Genomic DNA, 17,980 nt, shown 5'->3' on the forward strand with positions numbered 1-17,980 from the left:
GCTTTTAATAAAATCTTACATTCAGGCATTCATTTTTGAATAAATTCCTGTGCTCGTCTCTATGGCAAGTGATCACTTATTTCTAGTAGTCTGCTTTAAGATGATGCACATCACGAAGAAGTGGATGTCCAGTAGTTCAAAGAGCAACTGAGTCCGAGGGTCACAACAACACTTGGATTTATGGTACACGCACCTGGCACTAGAGGGGCAGAAATGTGGTCAAAAGAATGAGGGAAAAGCGAACAGTCACAGGCACAATCAGTTATTCCTTGCGAATATCAAATAATCCATCTATTCTGTTTAACCCAATAGCAATAAAAGAAGCTGTTGTTGAATTATACCTCTCACTGATATGTCTTCATGCAGGTCCAACGGACGTGGCCGTCAGGGGGCAGGCATTAGTCGGTAAACTAAGCTCTCGAGAAACCCTATCCTTGCTTTGCTCCACACTGAGAGATTTTGAAGGCGCACAAACTCGTACACGTGCAATCATTAGATGGTCAATAAAAAAATCCAAGAAAGTAAAGAAAAAAGTTAAACTACTCCCTCTCTCCTAAATTTTAGCATCTAGGAGGAAATACAAGGTTCTTTAAAGTCTGTTCACTGTCTTTAGAGTGAAAGAACGCACCTGCCACGAGCACAACGCTGTTCAGACGTGTCATTAAAAGTGAAACGCGTGAGCTGAGATTTTATCTGCATTTCGTATTTTCGTGTGTACGTTCACGAAAGACAGGGAAAGGGAAGCAAAGAAGAGAAGAGAGGGAGAAACATGGTCTCGCATGGTAGCCAGAGGGCGGTGGCATTTCTCTCTGCGTAAACAGAGACGGTGGAGAAGGAGAGAACGCACGGAGAGAGCTTAGTGGCAAGGCAGCAGTGCCGCTGACACGAGTGAAGGGAGCCCGTGGCTGTTTCCACCTCTGCTATCACAGCTCGCCCCGCGCCTTTTGAGACGGACTTAGACATCGGGACTAGAAGTTACACACCAGCCGCTTTGGTCTTGGACACGTCTGATCAACCAGCAGATCCTGTTGTGGAGGACGTGTTGGGGGGTGGGTTCTCGTTTCACCCACCGTGGACGGAGGAGTTTATGTGTATTACGCGTTGCCTGTAATGGGTAAAAGTGGACAGAGAAGTGGAATAGTACTCGGGAGCTCCAGCCTGGTGAGAATGAGCGCCACGCCGAGGATCCTGATTGTCCTGGTGCTAATACACGCAGGAGTCGCTCAAGGTAAGGCGTGAGAGCGCGTCTTCTGTCAAGCGCTTTAATTACACCTTGCACGTTTGAAAGTGATGGGCCTTCTCCTTCACTGCCGAGGTGCGTTTAAGTGGTATGGGCGGCATGTCAATTAGTAGACCCAGAGAAGTATCCCCTCAACAAGGAGATATACTTTTTTTTGGCCATATTTCCATTTAAATTGACTTAGAGTAGAAGACTAGCTTAGTATATGGTCAGCATCTTAATGTGTAAACTGTGTATGCGCATTTTCTTGGCCGCTTGAAGTGTGCTGAAAAGCAGCTAAACTCACAGCCCACTTTTTTTTCTTCCCAGGGAAATACGACTAATAGGCTAATTAATCCGGGAAGACCGAAAACGATAGCCTGCTGTGTAGAAAAACGACTTAAAATTAGACTTAATACACAGAGAAACGTGCACTTGACCCACTATTGAGAACCAGATAAATAGGAATATAATTGCAAAACTCGCGAGCAGTATCGTGGGACCTCGCGGGCAGAACAGAATATTGCGGGGATTTTCTGCCAGTTCTGTTTCAGTTCTGAGCGGACAAATGAACTATGCGCAGATGCAGTTACATTAATGTGAAAACACCGTGAAGGGCAGGCAGGGCTGGAGAATCTCTGATTGGGCGACTAGTGCATTAATTGCGCAGTACTTCGTTAAAATTAACGAAGGTCCATTGCTCCGATTGAAAGACCGATCAGAAGTCACGAACACTGCGCCGCCAGAAGGTTAAAGGCAATTACAGTCTTATGGATCTCATAACGCAATCGGAAGGAGGCAGAAGGAATGGGCTGAAAGTGAGGACTGTAATACAGCCCAGCAGGATTAAGCAGAATCCAAAGATAGCGCAAACACATAATGTAAAGATGTTTCGGTGCTGAGTATTAGAGCCGTTACTTACTATACGCCCTAGTGAAGCATAACGGGGATATTAAAGTGATATTTCTGAAGAGTGAGAAGCAACCACCCACTATGGCCGGTGTTTGTGGGGAATGTCGCGGGTCATACACTGCAAGCAGCCCAACTTTTAACCGGATGCTCTCCTGGATAGGATTTTTTTTTTTAAATTTATCATGAACCATGTGGGATTCGTGAAAATGCTGAAACCAGACGCATCTTTCCAGCTTTCACATTCTTATTGACCTTCTCAGGGAGAACTTGTGCCCTGTTAATGTTCCTCCAAAAGAATTAATGCCCAGCCCCGGTGCTGTTTTACGACACAGCTTTATTCACCACCACCTTTTTAAAAGCTGACCTTCTTAAAGCCACTCTTGCTCGATGTTTGTCTTCTATTTAGCTATGACCCTATAGTTTCTTATAAAGAATTCACGCAAAGCTTCAGCCTCTGCCATAAAACTAATAATTCCACTTGAAAAACTTCTAGAGTATTCCCTAGAGTAACTGTCATATGCTACACAAGGATGTAGTGCATACATTAGTATTGACATTACAGATTAGCCTCAGGTTTTTGTGCCGAATCTGGGTAGTAATTGGACATGATGTTGCTGCCACCTTTCTCTCATTGCCCTGGGGAACAGCTTTTCAGTAACTGCCGCTAACATTCATTATAACCGTTCTCCATTGGTTTACTGTTAAATCGATACATTTCAATTTAGGGGACACGATTTGAGCAGGGTTTCACCAACCTTTGATAAATTGCACATCGGTGCCAATACGCGGCTCAATTTAACTTTCATTGTAAAATCTGATAATTGGAAGCTTAAACTGTTGATGCGTTTTAAGGGAGAAGAAACTTGTATATTTTCACAGTCCTGAAAAGTGTCGTTTTTCTCGCATTCTGCCCTCATTTAAAAGAAAAAAAATCTTTTGAATCCTCTGCTTCTCCTCTTCCGCATCCATTTGGCGTAGCTGTTATGTGTGTGTTTTTTCTGTCACTGTTCACAACCAACTTGGCTCGTGTCTCTGAAGTCGTTTCCTTGTGTGAGAGGAGTCACTTCATTAGCTGTTCTATTGAATGGGGTAAAACACACAAACACAACTTAACTGAAGGGGGGGTCTTTGTGTACCTAGCTGATCCTGTCTGTGGATCAGTGGGAGAGAACCTCCTTCAAATCCCAAACATCGTTCCGTGTACATGGAACACGAAAATACATCCAGTTGTTCTAACCAGATTATTCTTCCGTCCATTGCAGCTCATGCATCATTGAATGTCTTAGGGCCAGCTGTTGGCCTCTAGTTTGTACTCCACAGTGGAATATGTGGTTTTTGGCGAGTTTAATAGCAGAGTTTGTTTTTGAAGTCATGACTAACGATGTTCAGGATGATGGTGTTTGTGGGAATGATGCTGGCGCTGCTTTTGATTCAAATCTGATCGTAATGAATCACAAAGGTTTCTCAAATAGAGGGAAGCTGTTTTGTTTTGTTTTTTCTTTTTTTAAATCCATTTTGAGTACACTTATTTCACACAAAGGGTTCAAGCCAAGTTATTTTACTTCACATTTAGTTCTCCCTTAAGCTTTTAATTATGAACCTTTGATTTATTCATTCATTTTTTAGCTCTCAGTCATTTAATCTGGCCTGCAGACGTCTCTCCTAGCTGTGCAGCACGGTAGAAAGTGTATTGGGCTGTGGAGAAGTCTCTCATACACAAAGGCGCTTGTGCACACACTGACATGTGCACATACAGTACAATCAGAGGAGAGTGTTAGTTGAAATCCTCTCATGCCAGCTTGAGTGCAAGTAGTTGTGCCTTTTAAAGCCATTAGCTAAGCCCCCTTACATTTTGATCTGGAATGAATGGATGTCAAGATTGCTGCACAAAGTCTCAGAAGTCCACTTTTTAAAAAAAACCACGATGACTCAGGTGCTGTGTAGCTAGGTTCTACAATTCAACTTTTCGTGCATTTGTGTGGCAGCTTGTTGTGTTACAGCTTACACGTTTCTTTAAACTGAACATTCAGATCTATTTCAGGATGCTTTCTCACTTCGTTTAAAGCTGTGCTCTATAGCTACAGAGAACTGTTGGTGTGTAGTTGCATATGTATGTGAATGTGTTGGTACAGAACTGTAAAGTTGGGCTTACACGACTCCTGTGAGCTGTGTGCATTCATAAACTTGGCAGGTTGGGGACGGTTTCAGAGAACTCCTGTGGAGTGTGTGTGTGTTTGCGCGTTTGTGCGAACTTGGCACTGTCATAGAGTTCCGAGCTCATGTGGCGTTTCATTGCATGTGTGTGTGCACATTCGGCATTATAATATTGCCAGGGCTCCCATGCTGTCTCCCATTATGCTATGTCCCTGTCCTATGGTGTAGTGCCGCCATCCAGGGTTCAGTGCTTGTAGGGGGGCAGCTGGGAATTATTGGAACTAAATAGGCCACTTTGATTGGCTGTGCTGCTCAAGCCAGCGCTGTGCAATTGGTTGAGCAGATTCTGCGTGGTAAATATGATGGCGTTTCTGCATCAGAGGGTGTGAGAGAGAGATGGAGGGAGATAAAGTGAGAAAGCGAAAGGATGAATGGATGAGGAAGGGAGATCTCTCTGGGTGGTTTGTACTAGCTTTGATCACTCCACTAGGACTGGACAAGCTCACTGACTGTCACACTTACTGCCATATGCAGACACACACACACACACACACACACACACACACACACACACACACACAGAGAAAGATTATTTTTTTCAGTCAGACAGTGCAGCATTCTGTTTGCTTTCTGTGTGTGTTGTGTGTGTGAGCATACTCTATGTGCATGGCTTGTGTGCGCGGACAGGCGTTCATGGGAGTGTGTGAAAGGAAGTCTTTGACTGTGTCTGGGGTTGTTTTGTATCGAAGACCCTCCTGCTGCTAGCAGTAGCCTAGTGATGGCAGATTTCCCTTGCTCTCTCTGCCTTTTACTTTAAAAAAAAAATTAAAAAAAATCTTATCCTTGCTTACTCATCCGTGTGTTTCATAGACTCTCTCTTTAAGTGTGACCAGTGATGAGACTTTTTTTTTTTTTTACCACCCACCTTTTCTCTATCTCTATCCTTTCAGTCAGTGTCTTCTGTTAGTTGCTGAATGGGTTTTCCTCACCTTTTTTTCCCTGCTTGCCTGTGGGCCATGGCTGCTCATCTATTCACTGAGTACATTTTATGTTGCACTGTGAAAATGCCGTCCACCTTCAGTACATCAACACATAGCAATTACAGCTCAACCTATTTCGAGAATCAAGAGCCCGAACTCGAGTTGTTTGTGTAGCAGCAGAGAACTTTGCAGGCGTGTTTTTCTTTGAGGAAAGAAGACAAGAAATCCTTCTTTCTGAAGAAGTGCGGTTTTCAAAAGGCTGTGTCGACAAACTGCGTCACGCCAGACACCACTTGCACCATTTAGTATCTTACTCTCCGCAGGGGAAAACCCAGGATGGAACATAAGAATGCATCCCTGTGTGTGCGCGCTTGTGTTCTGCTGTGTGCATTTGTGTCTCTGTGAACGTGCATGTTTACTAGAGAGAGAGAGAGCCTGAGCTAGAGAAAAGACGAAAAAGAGAAAGCAAAATATTCTGAAACCGATTCCCAGCGTCTCCCGCTGTTAGGCCTAATTCCTTCTAGAGTTTCATGTAAAGACCTGGAATTATGAATTTTTCATGGTCTGAGAAACCTAAGGCCTCATTTGGTGCTCTCATTTCCAGGCTTTTTGTTTTTGTTAGCTGCGTCTGTGCCCGTGTGCGTGTCTCTGTGTGTAGGGTGGTTGTACTGAGAAAACGCCGTTTGTTCTCAATCAATGGCCTACTATATAGTTCCCGTTGGTCCCATGGAATCCTGCACTCAGGAAAATGATAACCCTGTTTGACTGTTTTATCTTTAAAATTTGTTAATTATGCTCCACCAGCAAGGGAAAAAATGCATTCAGAAACGGTATGAAAATTAGCTGCACATGGGCAGATCGGGTTGAGTTGTAAAAAAACAACAAAAAAGCGAATGACCTTTTGTAAAGAAACATCCAATAGAATTTGTTTTCTAAGGCTAAAAAAAGGTCATTTGTGATTAAGTTGCTGCTTATGAAACTCTGCATTTCTGATCCCAGTAGTAAACAGTTGGACTTGGTGAATCCCAGATTTTTGTGCTGTTGTCCATGTCTCGGCTCTTCCCTCTTGTCATATGTCCCCATTTCTCCTATTCTCTGTCCTGTTTTTCTTCTTTCCCATCTGCTACCTCTGACATGCTGTTTGCCTTGTAAATCTTTGTCATTTTTTATTATTTTGTTCCCCTGCTGCTGCCGTCTCTCACCACTCAGCGTCTTTCTCTACTTAGATTTACGCTGTTTAATTAGAGTGTAGCCAAAACACTGGACATATTGTTGTGCTTCCGAACGGGGCCCACAAGCAGCAGGACATTTTGTATTTTTTGTGTGTGTGTGGTCACAGAAACTCATCTATCTGGCAGAGAGAGGGAGAGAGAGTTTGCCTACACATTGAGACACACACACACACACACACACACACACACACACACACACACACACACACACACACACACACACACACACACACACACACACACAAACAAACGCCTTCTCCTACGGGTCCAGTACAGATAAATGGAATTGAAAGGAAGGAACGAGACAGGTAGAGAAATGGAGCTCCACACTATGCCAGCTGCTCTTCATTGAAATCTCACCCTGAATCTCTTTGTTTTAAGGCCTTGCCTGTGTCTGCAGCCGCCAGCCGAGGCTTTTCATGGTCTATATATTCTTTTTATTTGATACTGTAAAACCTCCAGTAAATAGCACGGGTTGGTTTATTTGCTTCAGAAACAACAAGCAGCAAGCTTCACTTATTGGAGACAAGCGATTATAGGACACCTTTGTTTCATCTTCCTGTGGGGGGGCTGGACCCAACAACTTCTGCCTCTTCAGCTTAATCCCTCGCCCCCTCCCGTGTCTGTCTTTGACACTTTGTTTGGATTCATGCCAAAGCTACAGTCTGCTCCGTCTCCAGATTTTATTTTTTATTTTTTGCTTGCTTGGTGCACATATTAAAGACAGGCTGCACATTTAAAATGTGTGTATCTTATTATTATTATTTTTTTGAACAATATCACAGATGTTTGCAGCGCTTAAACTTTTGTGTGGCTGCATTACACAAGTGTCCCTCCTTCAAACAGGCGAATATGAGGCGAGACACTTCCACATATGTGTTGCTCTCTTTTGGAAGAACAGTTTCTCGAGGGCAGACACACGACCAGCAGATGGATGTTGGGTGTTTTGGCCGAGTGGCGTGTTTGTGTGTTGGAGCAAGAGTGTCTTATTTGTGTTGCCATGAATATGTAATTAAGCTGCCATTGAGAAAAGACGACATGCCGCGACAGGGGGTCCACGAGGCTGGGTCCCGGGTCTTTTTTGTCTCTGCTGAAAGCTTGTTATGAGCTTTGTCCTATACTGAGAGCGTGAGAGTGAGGGAGCAGAGAAGAAAGGACAAACATAGGGAAACACAGGGAAATGGAGACACGATGAAAGAGAGTGTGTTGGATTAGAGAAGGGAAGTGAAAGAACAGCATAAGAAGGTGTTCTCTTTCTTTCTTTCTTTCTTTTCTTTTTTGAGAATTTGACATTCATGCTCCTTTTTGACGGGAAACAAAGCTGCACTGTAAAAGTCCATTCAACTCTTGGTCGAGAGCGGAGAGGGAGATGGGGGGGAGGAGAACAGGGAGCGAGTGAGCAGGCTGAGTAGTGTTTGGAAGCTGCCTGAAGGATTAGTCTCTCTCATCTTCCTATCTTTCGCCACTACATTCTCTCTTCTCCCTTTTTGTTGCTCTCTCTCCTTCTTTCTTGCTCTCCTTCTCCCTGTCTTCTGAAAGTTTTCCTCTCTCCCTTGCTCCCTCAGTCCACCCCTTCCCCAACAGTAACTCTTTTCTTTTCCCCACTCTCCCTCTTTCTTTGCCAAAACTGCCTGGTAATCTAGTGGTCCATCTAAAGGAATATCCAAAAAACCTGAAACCATAATTACTATAATCGCCACTGCAAATTTTTACCTCCTAGGCTTACGCTTGCATTTTGCACATATCCGTGTACACAAACAAACGCGCATAGAAGCCTTTCTTGAAAGCGTACATTGTAATTCAGTAGGATGCAGTGAAAAAAAGAAAAAAGGATTTAGTGTGTGTTGTAAAACCCCCCCAAAAACCATTGCTCGGCCATTGCTCGCTATAGATATGATGTAATTCACTGTGTTATTCCCCTTGTAGGCTTATGAAAAACAAATACATAACACACATGCACAGATAATAATGTGCACAAATGACAGCAGCTTATTCTGTTAGCATTTATTGCAGTAGGTAGAAACTTGTACACACACAAATATACTCTGTACACTAGACACCCATATGGTACTGCAAGGCCATTGACTCATTTTGGCTCCACACCAATGTAATAACAGACGTGGTATATTTTACTCTGCGGGTGACAAGATTACGTGTAAGCAGTTTACTTTGATTCATTTGAACACAGCATTCTAAGTGGCTAATGAATATGGGCAGTACTTCGCTGACAAGGCACGTTTTCTGTGTCCGGCGAGTGTGTTTGTGTGCGCGTGCAGATGAAATATCACATTGTTATATTCCAGAATTATCCATGCACACAGCATTTTTTTTCCCACCAACACCTCCCCCAGAGGAACACAGGTAGGAAGGTACTTGTAGGTGGAGAGTGGAGACAAAGGAGAGAGAATAATGACTTTACATTGTGGAAAAAAAAGAAAGTCTTGCTTTGTGAAATCTTTTGTTCATCAGGGAAAAAGGTGATCATAGAAGAGTGAGACGGGCTAGGGATCGAGGGGGGTGGAGGGGAGGCGATAGAAGGGATCACCTTTCTGACAGTTCTCTGAGAGAAACGTAATTTGATTTAACAAAACACTAAAAGTTGAAGGTCACTCTATGAAGTCTGCGTTACTTGGCTTGTTTTGAGGTTATGACTGGAGCGGCAGCTGCCACTTGGGGCTGTAGCCAATGTGGAAATAAAGTCTAGTGCCAAAATATACTGAAACATTCAAGTCTGATGACAAATATCCTAGAACAGCGCGTTGCACTTTAGCTGTTTTTAAAGTAACACAAAGAAAGGCCTTATGTCTCATATGAATAGTTTGGAAAGCCTAACTCACAGCTGAGGCCGTTAAAGATGAACAAAAATAGCCTCATTTGTTCTACAGTGTATTAGGTCATTTGTATTTAATCAAATATGGAGTCAGTTGACTTTTTTGTTTGTTTGTTTGTTTATAGGTAAATTTGTGTAGTTATGAAAATTATTTAATAAAGGATAAAAGCTTTGATGTCTTTCACGTGACTGTTGATTGACAGCTGTCAGTTGCATCTCCTCATGGCTCCTAGACTAACCACATCTTGGACTTGGAGCTTCTGAATTGGAGACATGTATTCGTGCAGTGTTTAAAAAGTTAATGTTTTCACTTGATTATACAAGACTACCAGTTACCATGTAGTTAAAGTACCCTATTCACCAGTCTATTTGTAGATTGTCACTGATTAATGTTTCTAGTGAGCTAATGTTTGATTTGGTCTGAGGAAGATGGGAGTCTGTAAAGCAACAACCCTTGGTTGTTCCTGGCTCCAAACAGAAAAGGCAGCACTGATTTGTATCAAAATTAGCTGCAGTTTAGACCAGTCAGTGATTCACTAGCTTTATGTGCAGGCTAAAGATATCATAAATTAAGATGTAACCTACTCAGGTAGTCTAAAGAACATCTAGAGCAGGAAAATTAGAGCAAGATCAAGCAACGTCTCAGATAATGAGGCAAAATGTAACTGAAAGTTATGCTAAAGTAAGGCAACACTTCAAAGGACATAAGTGGGTGGTTTACAGTGCTGGTCTAAAATATTCCATCTTTGTGTGCCTTTTATTTCGCAATGTTAAAACTGAACAGCTAACAGTCAAACAAAATTCTGTTACCCTGCAACAGTAAATATAGTTTTTTGTTAACCAGTCTGCAATGGAACCAGCAAAGGACACACGGGTACAGGCGTGCTAGTCAAAAAGTGGCTTTTATTTTACTTTAAAAATAGATTAAAAATATATCAAAAGTTAAAAACCCAACAAAAAAAGCTACTTTAAGAAATAGGTGGGCCTGTGAAGGAAGGCATTCAAACACAACACTACTCAAAAATACTTCTGACAAATCACGACTCTAGCTTAGCAAACTCACCTTTCCGAATGAAGAGTAGGATTTTAAATTTGTTGACTTTATCAAAGTTATTTCTGTTTATTTTTTCACTTTTACTTATCGCACCAATAGCCTTTATGCTTAAAAAGCTTTAAAAAGATTCAAGGGTCAACCGTTTGCTGCCAGCCATTGAGTCAGCAGCTGGCGAAGATAATCAGATATTACTTTTTAGGAAAGGCTCTTTCCAAAGAGGCTTAAAATTAAGTGGGGTGCTGATGAGGTCAATGGGTGACAGCTTTAGTTGTTTTGAATGACTGAGAGATTAAAGATGGTGTCTCGTACAGTGTCTCAGCAACCTCAGTTGGTTTTTATTGTGGGTGCTTCACATTGTGACTCAGCAGTGCAGCTATAAAAGTAAAGACCTACTGACTTGCTTTTTGCTGTTGTTTATAGCACATTTCAGCAATGCTTTGTTTTCATTGATTTCTTCCCACACAGGCTTTGAGTGTATGTGTTCATGCATGTGTGTATGTGTCATAACTTGATGCTTGTCTACTTGTTTTTTTAAACTCTCAGGCTTGCTGGGGTCCATTACAAGATTTAGTGATTTTTATTAACAACACAACAATCCTCTCCTTGGGTTGACCTTGAAATGTCTCATTCTCTCAATTTTATGCCCACACCCTGTGCTTAATATCGTATGCACTTTACTTGATGGCATTTCATAATTTTATCCTCACGTATTTCTGTAGTTCTATGATACAATTTCTGAAAAATACCCTTAAGACACACATTGTGCTGTCACTTACTGTCTTGAAATTTCAGTTCTAATATGAGGACACAAAACTGGCAACTCAAAGTGATGATATAACACAATTCTGGTCCTGACTAAATATTAATATTTAACTAATTTTGACAGGCTTTTTGGAGATACTGCACTGTATATTTCTGAAACTGGACAACATTTAAAAAGTCAGTGTTTTATTGTTTTAGTCAAAGATTCAGTGTTTTATTTTTTAATTGTCATTTTAGATGCTTAAAAATAATCAAAACATACGTTTTAATTAAAGGTGGGGAACATTTGGTCATGAAACAGTGCAGTGTCGCATCATTATCTGTGATCTGCGTCAAGTAGGATGAACACTGGGGCTCTCTGCCGTCATCTGACAGCTGATGTAATCTAGATGTAATTGTACACGGTCGCAGCCACCTACGCATGCTTTAGTTGAGAAAAGCTAAAATAGCTCCGCATGGAAAAAAGTCAAAAACAAATTGAACATCAGTCAATTATTTCAGTATTAAATAACACTGACGTTTACTATAGAAAGTTGCCTTTCTATAGTAAATAACTCAGTCTGAACTCTAGTTCTTCAGAACTACTTTTAACCACAAATCTATAAAAGAAATCTAATAAAAAAGTTTGTGGATTTAATGAATGACTACTGATTAATCATAAAAGGATCCAACAGCCACGATAAAGGTTTCTATTAAAATTAAAAGTATTGTTTTGAGCTGCACATCTTTTCAGTAGGCTCTTGATTTTATAATTGCTATCTTTTTTCCTTTTTCACCACTTACCAGCTCCAGTTCTTTGCTTTTATATTTGGACATTTTAGGTCAAGGAGCTGTTTATTTTTCATGCGTGGCAGATTGTTACTGTGGCTTTAGAGTCTTCATGAAGTTTGGGGGGGGCCCACACAGTCTTTGTTTCATTCTGAGCTTGCAACAAAGGCACAGATTAGCTCTCTTTTCACAGTGATAGTAGAATGGACTCTTTGGAGAACTGGCTCATATGAGCAGAAGCCACGATTTTATGAAGACTATTAAAAGGCCACAATGCGAGACAGGTGTTTCAAATCAAAGACTGCGATCCAACAAATTTGATTTGAGATAGTCCCATCCAGTCACCTCAGGCATATTTCTGCTTTTTCTTTTTTCTTTGCTCTTTTTCTTTTTCGGTTGCCATCATCATCTCATCCCCGAGGCACAGCTGGTGTAGTTGTGCAGTAACGGTTTTTCCGAACACAAACTGGCTCAGTGTCCAATGACATGTGGCTAAATCAGAGCGCCAATAATAGGAGAAAGACACAGACACAGTACACTAAGGGACAAGTGTCTCTACCCTGTTCAACACTAGCATACAAGGGGGTGTGAATGCAGGGCAGCCAACACACACACACACACTCACAGGCTCTGAACGGTTAATTTGGCAGTTAAAGTAGGAGCGTGGATAGAAACTGTGTCTCCATATGCAGTAGCAGTTGTGCTTCTGGCAGTTTTTTTACTTCCCATCACTGTCTTGGACCATGTCTGATATTTTGGCAGTTGGAGTTTGAGGAAGGCGGGAAAAGCCACCTGTACAGTTGTAACAATTCATTATATCCCCATTATCCTCACAAAATGCTCATCTCTCAGCCTAATCATCTTTGTACCAAATTGGTTGTAACTCAATGAGTTGGCTGGGGATGTATTTGGAAAACGATTTAATGTTTTGCATTTTTGTTCTCAGAATATGGCTATGCATTTTAAAAGCGCTCTTTTCTGAGTTATTGCATTAATTGCACAGTAAAAACCAAAACACGGGAGCACACATGATTATATGATGCCACAATTATTGTTGTTTCTATGTGCATCTTTTTTTTTTTCAAGTTTTGCTGTTTTATTGCCATCAGTTACACCATCATCGCCTGCTGTTGAAATATACTGTGCATTATGGTATGTTCTGTAATCTATATATGTTGCATTTGTGCCAAAAGCGTGCATATGGGTTACTTTATCTGAGTGCATGAATGAATGTGAGGCTTATGTCATAGTGTCACAGCAGGGTTATTTCACCACATGAAAAGAACCTCCTTTTTCCTCAGCGCTCTCGTGTGTCCGTGCGTGTTCTTCTTTTACGTTGTCTTGCATCTGTCACTTCCTCACCCTCTCTCATCTTTCTCCTCTTTGGTCTGAGCCTTTTCCCTCCTCTCCTTTCTTTCTTCCTTCCTTCCTTCCTTCCTTCTTTTCTTCCTTCCTTCCTAGGGGAAGAGGAGATTTAAACTTTGAACAAAAGGCAGAAGAAGGAAAACTTTGTGGAAACATTTGAAGTGTTTTTCCCCCTTCTCTGTTCTGAGAAATGTCATCCACACCCAAGGAACAGTTTCAAAAGAAGCAGAAAGTAGCTGACTAAAGCCAGACAATGCCCACGGCTCCCTCTAGCTCATCCAAATCCTTGTATTGTAACTGTAGTTATTTGTGTTGCTTCCTCCTCTGGGTCCCTCCAGGGTTTTGGTTTATCTCCGCTCAGTGCTGAGGTCTTGTCAGAAAATGAGGACAGGGCTGCCGTTTTGGCCTCAGGTCAACTTGCAACTCGCGAAAGTTTAATTTTAGTTTGGAAATGAACTGAAACTTGCAGCTAATGACAAACTTGCCTGTTCTGAGTTGACATTTTCTTTTTCTGACTTTGTGCTGCTACCTGCAGTATTTTACAGAACTGGCTCACTAGGTTGAACAGGAAGCAGTACATGGTACAGCTCAACAGGCAGAAAGTCTTCACCTGCACTTCACAAAACACAGAACCCACAGTAGGCAGTTATGTATGTGATTATGAATAAAATGATGCTCATTTAAGTTAAATTTTCTTTAAGCAAGCACACTAGTGACTGAGGACACAGACCTTTGAGGTTTTAGATTTTTTTTGCTGTGATATTTGCCATTCAATTCTCAGCTGACAGACATTTCTGTTCCAGGATTAAAGGGGATGAGATGTACCCGCCTTCCCAAAAATAGTTTCTTCCTCATGATGCTCTGCTACCATTTAGCCCTTTTAAGGTTTTAGTTCTAACGCTTTTTGTGTTCAAGAGGGGGTGTGTGTCTGATGAATTATTTAATGAGCACAGAGTTAAGATCACAAAATGCTGCTGAGTTTCAGACAGACTGGTGCCGTCAGGGTTTTGCAGACTATGTAGTGACCTGAGCATCAGAGAACTAGAGTTAGAATAACCTGATGCCCTAAATTAGGCCTTATTAGAGCGTGTTATATGAAATGATGTTAAGTTTCTCATGCTGTCATGCAGACATTTCCCACTTAATTAAGATAGAGCAATAGCATCAGAAGCATTAACGAGCCAACATTTATTGTTCTGAAAAAACTCCAAACTTTAACAGTGTCTGGCTGAGGTCAGCACTCTAAACCTTAGACTCTCTAATCTGTGGAAATAAACAGGTTATATTCAGCCTTTGTAGACCAAATGTTGTAACCATTTTGCCTATAGATAATCAATCAAGGCAGATTTACCATCTCCCCTTTGTCGAATCTTTTAGAATACGTTAACGCACACATGCACAAGCACACATCTCCACATTTGCGAAGACTGCTTAAGTGGACGTTTAATCATCAAAGACCTTTTCCTGTCGCTGATCCATTGAGTGGATTAAACACACACACACATCGTTCCTCGGTGTTATAAAACACACACTCTGTTGCGTGGTAGGGTATTGATTCTCAGTGTTGTTCTTGTGCTGTTGGTTAAACAAGACAGTAATAATTGAGCAACACTGTTTAGTCTGCTTATTGAACTGTGACGCGCTGACATTGATTGTTGTTTTCTACTTTAGGAATGCATTTGTGTCTCTGAGTGTTTGTATATGTGATTGTGACTTTGTGACACGTGTAGCTGTGGATGTTAAGGTGTGTGTTTGTAGTTGGCCTAGACAAAGGGAAGGATGAACTGTTTCTTTCTGAAGACTTAATGTTTAAATTTCCTTCACTAATTAGTTTTTTCTCAGTAGGTGAAAGGAAAGAGGAGGCTCGGTAAGGAGTTCAAAACAGGACAGCACAATGAATCATTTTGGCTTCACACAATTAACTGAACATGATATTGGAAATACATCCTCTGCCAATAGAATACAAAGCATATCATCACCTGTGTGTGCTGATCACGTAATCTGGATGAGTATTAATATGTTGAAAGATAAATATGCAACAGATAACAGACCATTACAGCAAAAATAAAACGCCAGGCACAGCAGAGGGCGAAGAGCTTGTCTCTGAAAGCAGATCAACGTCATCTGCTGGTTGGAAATTCTGTGGAAATACTTCATATTTAGTAATAACTAGGTATTATCTAAGAGCAAATGGGACTGAATCATATGCAAAGAGTTTATGTGGAATTGTCTCCACCGCAAAGAAACTCAAGTAACTTATTCAACAGTCTGAAAACGCACCACAAACTGCAGTATAATGAGTGCACGAAGGCCAAGAAATACAATGCAGTTGCTCACGTGAGTTGTCCGACAGCACGTCAGTGTATCCATCCTGTTGGCCAAGAGGCAGTGAAATCACCAGTCACATTCCAGTTGACCAAAGAATAATGAAGTAATGAATGCTTCAGGACAAAAACTGGACAAAAGATATTTTATCCTCTCACTGTTTTTCTTCCCCAAAGTGGGAATACTGCACTGTATGTAAAATGTCGCAGGGGAAGTAGAGGAGTATCTCCCTCTACTTAATATTTTGCCTCTAGGAGCACTTAGATTAGTTGAATAAACATATTCCTGTTTTAATTAACAGCAGTGTAGCACAATGCAAAGTGTCCTGTTGATTTTAGTTTTGTGTTAAGTGTTGGTACTTTTTTTTTTTAATTTGAATGAATGTAAATTGAATTGTCCAATTTTGTCACTAATATCGACAATAATTCTCTTATTATTTTGATCAGTACTGAGATCAGAATAATGCGAAAATGCAGTGGGTAAAACAAGTAATAAAATGTAAATAGTTACTGAAGGCACCGACTGGATTTAGGACTAAAAAGACTGACGATGGTAAGAGAAAAGCAACAAAATCCAGAGACACACATGATAGGTTAACTGGTGTTTCCAAACTGGCCAAAGGTGTGTGCCTGTCTGGGTTAGCCTGCGATAGCTTGCCGACCTGTCCAGCGTGTACCCCGCCTCTCACCCTATGACACGTGGGACCAACCACAACTCTGAATTGAATAAGTGAAAGCAGGTGGAGGGATGGATCGCTGTTTTCATTGCTGTTGTATCGTGTTGTGGCTTACGGCAGAACAACATGTAGCGCTGATGAAAAGTACCTGAATGAAGCTTAAATCTTGTCATGTGATTAATTTTAAGTTCTATCCTTTAGGCTTCAAAAGAATTAATTGAGGTCTGTGCATTTCTGTTTATCACGAGAGGTTTTGATATTACACAAGGTAATGCTCTCAAATTTCAATGCCTAAAGGCCCACAATCATCCATGAATAATTCATGACAGTTCAATATTGAAATTGGTCATTTGTTTCCATGCCAAAGCTCTTTTGAAAGGCGAATTACAGAATTCTTTGGCACTCAATAATGAATCATCAAGATATTTTGATTTGACACTGAGAGCATCTAGTATTTGGTGTGTTTATCATAATGAACTGAGGCTCCGCAGCACCTCAGACATTTCAGCGCTTTCCACATCTCGGGTTCAGTAGCTGAATTGGTCTCTCTGAGACTCACAAAGGGAGATGCTTGGTCTGCATTTTCTGGTCTATCATTAAAGCTCTTCCTGGTTTTCTGAAAACACACATACACAGTCACATACATGCACATACACATTCAGGAGACTAATCCAACAATGTATGCTGCGTGTTTGCACACACTTTATCTGTCGAAGATTACGAACATACGTCTTAAATCACTGATAAGTCAATTGTTATCTTTTAAAATGAAATCCAAAATGCAAAGGATTGAAAATAAGTCGCTGTATGAAAGCTACGACTTATAAGTCCCACATGAGCATCGCACTCGTACATAATCTGGGAACGCCTTAATGTTTCAGATTTTAAATCTTAAAATCAGATCCACAGTAGCCAAAGTTAACTTTGTGGCTTGAAGCTGTAACTGGTTAATTGTGAACTGTTTGGGATGCTGCTCCAGTCTCTCGCTTCCTCATTCTCCGTCTCGTTTTCACTTTCTTTATTTCCACCATTTCAGCATTTTTTTTTCCCCTTCTCTTGCCGTAAAGGCCAGAGGCAGTGTCCCAAGGGGGAGCAGAGTATGTTTGTGCATGTGTGTGTGAGACAGCGTTCAAGAGATAGTGAATATGCAGAAGTGTCTGAGAGAGAAAGATAGTGAGACGTAGAGATGAGAAAGGGATTGTGGACCCTCTTGTCTGTGCGTGTGTGCTTGTGCGTGTACTGCCATTCCTCAGGCTCGCTAATTGGGACATCGGCCCTGTCTGTGCTTTGCACCAGCCATTTTGATATAAGTCCCACATGAGCATCGCTGTAAATCTTGATAATGGTATTAAGCTTGTCGAGCTGTTCTGGGACTCTGGCCTGCAGTGCGTGCATGCATGCATACACACACTCAAAGCCACATACACTAGCAGAGGGTGGTGTGGGCACTGCTTATTTATGTAGGGAAAACCCACATGTGCATATACGCTGTAGCTGAAGCTCTGCCCGTTACTGTAGCAAAGACAGACCTCTGTGGCACTTAAAACTGCTTATTACCCCTCCCATAAATATATTTCAGAGATCTTTGGGGAGACAAAGGCTCTATGCACAATCAAAGTGACAGTGCTTTATGCTATAGTGCTGGTTAGACACGTTACTTTGTGAAATGTGTCACAGCTGTAGCTATCATCTTGTCAGGATAC

General features: G+C 41.4%; 1 protein-coding gene across 2 annotated transcripts in view; it reads left to right on the top strand.

The window, feature by feature from the left end:
• The first annotated feature begins 746 nt into the window (after positions 1–746).
• unc5ca (unc-5 netrin receptor Ca) overlaps positions 747–17,980 on the top strand; it is a 188,866-nt gene continuing 171,632 nt past the window's right edge. Inside the window, exon 1 of one of the 2 annotated variants that reach the window (XM_086314507.1) lies at positions 747–1,228. In XM_086314507.1, coding sequence (XP_086170633.1) covers positions 1,111–1,228 — 118 coding nt within the window. In that variant the 5' untranslated portion in view covers positions 747–1,110. The remainder of the gene's footprint in view (positions 1,229–17,980) is intronic. The other variant, XM_086314509.1, reaches the window with a different exon arrangement.

This window comes from Aulonocara sp. 'chitande type north' Nkhata Bay, linkage group LG12 (assembly GCF_057382095.1).
Source record: "Aulonocara sp. 'chitande type north' Nkhata Bay isolate Kocher_YH1m ecotype deep benthic linkage group LG12, A_spYH_male_GT1.1, whole genome shotgun sequence".
Lineage (NCBI taxonomy): Eukaryota > Metazoa > Chordata > Actinopteri > Cichliformes > Cichlidae > Aulonocara > Aulonocara sp. 'chitande type north' Nkhata Bay.